The sequence below is a fragment of the Poecilia reticulata genome, linkage group LG23 (genome assembly GCF_000633615.1).
Source record: "Poecilia reticulata strain Guanapo linkage group LG23, Guppy_female_1.0+MT, whole genome shotgun sequence".
NCBI classification, from domain to species: domain Eukaryota; kingdom Metazoa; phylum Chordata; class Actinopteri; order Cyprinodontiformes; family Poeciliidae; genus Poecilia; species Poecilia reticulata.
The window spans coordinates 12,994,132-13,001,411 of record NC_024353.1 but is presented as its reverse complement, the minus strand read 5'-3'; the positions used below and the strand labels follow the sequence as shown (position 1 = coordinate 13,001,411).

At 38.4% G+C, this 7,280-nt stretch overlaps 1 protein-coding gene across 5 annotated transcripts in view; it reads left to right on the top strand.

Moving 5' to 3' along the window:
- cog5 (component of oligomeric golgi complex 5) overlaps nucleotides 1-7,280 on the top strand; it is a 91,406-nt gene that overhangs the window by 3,382 nt on the left and 80,744 nt on the right. For all 5 annotated transcript variants that reach the window (XM_008401223.1, XM_008401222.1, XM_008401221.1 and 2 more), the window contains exons 3-5: nucleotides 1,864-1,921; nucleotides 2,441-2,495; nucleotides 3,174-3,243. In XM_008401223.1, the coding sequence (XP_008399445.1) occupies nucleotides 1,864-1,921; nucleotides 2,441-2,495; nucleotides 3,174-3,243 (183 nt within the window). The remainder of the gene's footprint in view (nucleotides 1-1,863; nucleotides 1,922-2,440; nucleotides 2,496-3,173; nucleotides 3,244-7,280) is intronic.

The following is a 7,280-nucleotide window of genomic DNA, read 5'->3' as shown; positions in this document are numbered from 1 at the left end:
GCACGCGCATAGGAAACTACGGCCACCGTGAAAGCTCAAACAACATGTTTCGGCAAAGTTGTCACTTTCTTCACGTTTTAGCGGGAAACTAATTATAATAACTATAATAACAATAACAACAATAATAATACTAGTAATAATAATAATAATAATAAATAATAGTGATGATAAATACATAAATGTCACATAGATATTATAATTGTTATAAATGTATATATATATATATATATATATATATGTTTAGTTATATATACATATATATATATTTATGAAATAAAAACAGGGCAATGTATTTTAATGCTCGATATTACGCATGAAATACCGTTCCTCTTGTTTTACAGAGGGGGAACGGTATCTGATGGGTAATATTGAACATTAAAATGCATTGCCCTGTTTATATATATACATAATATATATATATATATATATACATTTATAATAATTATAATATATGTGACATATATGTATTTATCATTACTATTATTACTATTACTATAAATTACTATTATTTTTTATTATTGTTATTAGTATTATTACTATTTGTTTCCCGCAAAAACGTGAAGAAATGAAGAAAGTGACAACTTTGCCGAAACATGTTGTTTGAGTTTTCACGGTGTCCGTAGTTCCCTACGCGCTGCTTTCTCAGTGCTCACCACGAGCAGGCGGAGCGGCAAGACGACTCCGGGGGAACCGTATCTGATGGGGAAACACGGATTGACGTAACACCGGCATCCTTAACCTTTTAAAGCATGACATATGTCATGGCTTTCTCTACATACATAACATTCATATTCTTAAATCTCACCTGATTTTTATGTTTGATAGTCTTGATGCCTAGAAGTATAACTTATTTACTAATTATCTGTCGACCATTTAGAAAAGATATGCATTTTCTAAATGACCTCATCTTAAATAATGAAATACTGTTGACTGACTTCTTCTGTAGGAACACAATACAGTCTGTTGCTGTGGGCAAATTCAGATTTGACTTCAGTTTCATATCTCAATAGTACTTTTGAGTTGCATCTGTGAAAATGGTTTTATAATCCCTGTTAAAAATCTGGCATAAAGCTTCTCTTGGAGAAGCTTTAAGCTTTATGATCCTCCTTAAACAACTGACTGTTTAAGGAGGATCAGTCAGTTGTTTTACTTAGAGTGAAATCAGATATGAGAAGTAACTAAATATGTTATCAATCAACCGATTGATCAATAATTATCAGTATATCAGCAAACGATACAATCTTTGTGTATGAGTTTAGTAAAAAACACATAAAGGTATTTGGATGTGAAAATGTGGATGTTTTTGTAATTCTTTAATTTAGTGCTGGGGTCAGAATTCCACTTCTACCCATGAAGCTTGTGTACTTTTCTTTTATGGCTATTTATTTGTTTAAGTTTACACAAGTCAGTTTGTGTGTGTTGTAGCACCGAGAAGGAGAGGCCAGAATCAGTTCAAATAAAACTCAGCAGCTCAAAGAAATTCAGAAATCTGTTTTGGCCAGTACTGATCATTGTGATTTTTGCTCATCTCTTCTTCTATAATGTGCCACTGACTGCTTCAATGTGATTGAGTTTATGAAGTTGTGTTTTTCAAACTCAGAATTTAATAAGCATTTAGATAAGTTCTTATACTAAAATGACTAAACATTATTCATGCTTAGAAATTGCATGACTTTAAGGTGGTGTACATAAGCCTGATTAGCATTGATTGCTTCACCCTAAAATCAAACTCCATCACAACAAACTAAATACCCTTTGGGTATTAGCTACCCCTTAGCTTTACATTTCATCACTCTATGGAAATCAACACTAAATTTCAATCAAGATTTGTGGATTGTGTGTGAAATTTTCCTTTCATTCCAGGTTGTGGCAAGGCATGAAGACTTGTTGGCTCAGGCTACAGGGATCGAGTCTCTTGAAGGTATTTACCCACTTTTTTTTACTCTGCATTTTGCTTTTTCTTCCTGTAATTGAGAAATGGGTTCCCTCTCCCCAGTCTAAGTGTGATGAAGGGTGGGTCTCCATGCTTAGACTACTGCTCCCACAAACCGATCCTAGATAAGCGGAAGATGATATCTAAATAACTAAGGAAGTATAGAGGTTAGTTAACGTTGCTGATTAGAGGTGTGCTGAGCAATCATAAATTTGAATATATTAGATATTTAACATTCAAATTCAAAAATACTATACTGATCCCAAAAGGAAATCAAATGTTGACATAGCAATTCAAGATTGTTTGTGTGTGTAAAAATGAGAATGTAGAAAATATTTAAAAATATTGCAGCACTTTAGTTATATTATATGCCTACAAAATAGATTTGAAAAACATCTTTATAAAACGGTGAACCTTGATTGTTACCACCAGATGGAGGTAGTTCATTCTAATAAGTAAGCTCTTTAAATCTAATATTCTGAAAGACAAATCTTTTGTTATTTTCAGGGGTTCTTCAGATGATGCAGACGAGGATTAGTGCACTGCAAGCCGCTGTTGAGAGGTAAATAACCAACTGAATGATCAGTGTGTTTTAGATTGAATTTGGCTGTTGATTAATTAGAGCGGAGTTGAATCTCAAGGTTGAATGATCCCAGGAACTTGAAAGAACACACCAGCTGAACCAGAAACCATCAGGATCTAGATAAAATCAGCTATTGACAGTTTCAGATGCTGGAACACTATTGATGAAAACAATACATGATACAGTTTGTGATCATTGAAGATCACAATGTCTGTTGTGTTAATGAGTTCTTTCAATATTTGTGTTAATTTTTTTTTCACATGCAATGAGGCGATGGAGTCTGTAGCTGACAGGTTCTTTAGAAATGAAGAAGCCGTTTCCACTTACTGTAGGAAATATTCTACGGCCATACTACTTAGAGTAGTCTTTAACTTCAGGGTTCTAAGTGCCACAAAGCTTTTCCACTACATACCTGGATGCCCAGTCCAAATCTTAACATTACTTCAAAAAGTAAAAGTTTTTCAGTTGAGTTAGAATCTCGGGTTCCAAGTATACTTTGTTGTCTTCAAGTGTTTGTTTTTTTAATATTTATTTTCTTTTATAGCCTTCCTGATGCATAATTATGAAAACACTAGATAGCTTCTCTGTATACTGGAGAAGTTCCTGAGGTGGAAAACACCTGGATGATGGTCAGTTATAAAACATTTTTCTTTCCAGAATGAGGACAAAGATTGTTGATCCCTATAACAAGATTGTGGGCAGAATCACTCAGCTAGCCAGACTGCAGGTAAGTTTAACATAATCTGATAATCTGATTGTGTTTTACAATGCTGCTAAAAAGTTGTTTTTCTGTTCCAAAGCATAGTAAAAGTCATTAGGTTCTTACTATGCCTTGGATCAAATAAACATATCAGAGGGTGTGACTATGTCTACAAAATTAACTTGAATTCCCTTTGGAGTTTATGTCAGTTTAATCAAGAGACAAAACACATTGATCAAATATAATTGATTGATCTAACCTTCATCTCTTTTGTGTCCTGGAGATAGGCATTCCTCAGTTCAAGTAGCTTTCTTGGCATTTGCCACACATGCTTTTATTGGCCATCCTGGGGTCACACTATAAAACAATTAGGCTAAGATGTGGACTTGGATGGATTCGGTCCATCACTATATTTTGTGCAAGACTTGAATAATAAGGTTTACATGCAATCCTGAAGTTGTAATCTACTAAATGACTGCAGGGCGGCATAAAATCAATTGCTACATAACAAAAGACTGTTGATTCAAATACAGCAGTCGTTCTGTTGTCCCTGGTTCAGACACTGGGAATGGGCACTGAGCATAAGTATTAAGCCAGGGGAAGACAGTTAAGATGTGGATGAAGACATAAAGAACAAATAGTGCTGGGGTTGGACAGAGAGTGGGTAGTGCAGATTGATTGGCCCCGATTTCTTTAATGTTGGTTGATCAGTGATTGATCTTACATGTGAAACCGATCTTATCCTCCCATCTTTTCTACTTCCACAAGGAGGGATGGGAATTGATAACTTATTGATATCAATTCAATTATCAATCTCACTTATTGATTTGATTTCTTCTAATTTTCATTGCTTTGGGACATAAACTCTTTAATACAAACTGCGCATCATCTTGTATTCAATTCAAACAAAATTAAAACTGGCTTAAAAAATCCCTTTCTCAAATGAGCATTTTAACATGAAATGCACATCAACAATTTTTGTGCAGACAAAACTGCATGTTTGCCTTTTCAGGGAGGATCTTTCAAGACTTAAGGTGCATCCGACTGTGGAAAACACACCTTAAGTCTCTCAGATGTTATTTCATTTAAGAGGAAATGGAAATCTTTTCAGATGTTATTCATTTTCACCTGTGAAATTTTACTCCTACTTGCCTTTATGTCAGACATAATTTCAAAAGATGCTTTTAGCCAAACAAACGAGCCTCATTTGAAACCAGATTCTAATTCTTTGACTATGACTGTAATTGTTGATGGAGATTATTTATACACTTTGCTGCTAACATTACTACAATAACCAGGACGCAGTGGAGTTTAGTTACTCAGGACATTCACTGCAGCAGGTTTCCCTTCAAGCACAGCAGTGACTCTCGAGTAAGACTCGAGAGTCACTGCTGTCGCTAAGCAGTATGCAACATATCAAACTTTACATCCGCACAAACCGGTTGCTTTGTGGTCAACTGTTTGAGACTGATGGAGGTATTTTATTGTTTATTGTTTCATACATGTTGCAACTGGCCCTAGTATCACATTTTATTGTGAAATATAACCATATTTTGAAACATTTTTGCCACAACGCCATCTTGAATATTTTCTAAACACAACACTGAACGTGTACAATATGACATCACACAAATTCGTCACACGTATTTACACTTTTTAAATATCAGTGAACATCCAGAAAACTACAATTGATGCATGCTTTCTTTTAATAACAAAAATAACAGTTACTCCTGCTGGTTCTTGCAGGAGAGCAAGCTGCTGCCATCAAAACAAAATTTGGCATGTTTAGCCCTTCCTTTGGCTTAAGAAACAGGGTAATTTGGACTCCACGACTTTTTTACTCAGTGTGCTATGTGGCGGTGTCCACAGAGTGTGCACGTTTACAAGGTTTTTTTTGCATGGGATTTTGGAAACTGATGAGACGAGAGTAGATGCTGATGGTTGTGGGCAGGAAGGATCTTCTGTACCAGCCTATACAGGCTGGTACAATGAACGTGTAGAAGCCTCTGTCTGAATACCCTGTCTTTCATGACAGTCTCATGAAGAGGATGCTCAGGGTTGTCCATGATTTTCTTGATTTTATGAATAATCCTTTTTTGTACAATAATCTGCTTGTATTACTGTGTAGGAATATAAATGTATGGACAGTGAAGGACGTATGGTGAAGAAGGGCAAGTGTGAAATTTTGTTTTTCTATCAGAAAATCTTTTTTTTTTGCTTTGCTTTATGTATTATGGGCAAGATGAGGGTTTTGCCAAGCATCAAGCTGTTCAGTGCTGCTTGGTCAGAACATTGAGGTACTGTTTACTTCTTGTGCAGTCAAGAAGGAATCATGATTAAATATTGATAAAACAGTGGCTCTAAAAAGGTCAGTGTGATTCTGAGGGCACTCTCTGGGGCCCTGGCGTTATGTCTGAGTAATCATTTTCAGCGTCTCAGACTCGAGCCTTAAGTTTGAATAGAATGAGGATTTCTATGTATTAGTGAGGAATCCTGTCAGGATTTTGATTTTCAGCTTTCCCTTTGATAACAATAAATCTTTGTCTTCCACTTTCTCTGCTTTGTCCTTACTATACGTCAGTCCATACATACATCCATTTATCAATTGTCTATGTCCTTGCTGGGTTGTGAGGTTTCTGATACTTATCTCTAGTTGTCACTGGGTAAGGGCAACACAGAGACACGGGGCAGGTAGCAATGCACGCACACTCATAGCTATGATCTACTTAGAGCTACTTAACTCAACTGTCATAATTTTGGACTGTGAAAGGAAACTGAAACACCTGGACGGGAACCTAAACTTAGACTTATTTTATTGTCGTTTCGCCAACCGGATGAACAGACCATGGAGAGGATGGGTGGAATTGGAGAGGATCTGGTTTGCTCTGGCTAAGCAGTGTGCAATCTTCTGGATGGGGGTTGGGAGTGGAGTCCCAATGATCCTTTCGGCTGTCTTCACCACTCTTTGCAGAGACTTTCAGTCTGAGGCCTTGCAGCTTCCAGACCAGTTGGGGATACTGCTGGTCAGCAGGCTCTCAATGGTTCCTCTGTAAAAGGTGGAAAGGATGGGAGTCTCTCTGTCATTGCCCACGTGAGCGTTGAAGCCCCCCAGCAGAACAAGCGAGTCCCCAGTAGGGGCAACTCCCAGTACTGCCTTTTTGGACTCCAAAAAGGGTGGGTAATCTGAACTGTTTGGCGCATAAGCACCAACAACAGTCAGAACCCGTTCCCCCACTCATAGGCGAAAGGAACCACTGAACCCTCTCGTTCAGTGGGGTAAACCCCAACGTACAGGCACCAACATGGGGGGCAACAATGCCCACTCCTGCCCGGCGCCTCTCACCATGACCAACTCCAGAGTGGAAGTATGTCCAACCCTTCCCCACCAGAGAGGTGACATTCCACATCCCAAGAGCCAACTTCTGCAACTGAGGATCAGATCGCCATGGTCCCCGACTTCAGCCACCACCCATTCCACATTGCACCCGACACCTTTGGCCCCTTCCGCAGGTGGTGAGCCCATGGGAAAAGGGACCCACTTTGTCTCTTCGGGCTGAATCTGGCTGGGCCCATGGGTAAAAGCAAGGCCACCAGGCGCTCACCAGCATGCCCCACCTCCAGACCTGGCTCCAGGGTGGGGTCCCAGTGACCCGAGTCTGCGCAAGGAAACACAGTTTACAAAAAGGTCTTCTTCTTTGCAGTCCGAAGACCCCTTATGTGTGGTTCCTGCCTCACGTGGCCCTACCAGGGGCACGAAGCAGAGCTATACTGTCCTCTGACAGTATAGCTCCTAGGATCCCTGGCACACTCAAACCCCTCCACCACGATAAGTTGGCAAACTCTGAATCTGTTGGTTGTTCCACATACAAGGTTAAAAACTAAAGGGGACCGGGTCTTTGGTATTTTAGCTAACTTTACCTTTTAAACAAATTTTAGCTTTTATGTGGGGTTTTTCACATTTTATGGGGTATTTTACTGGTAGTATTAGTATGTCAGCTGGATTTAGCTTTTTAGCTAATTTTACCTTACAAGCTGCTGTAACATTTCAGTTTAACTTTGTAAGC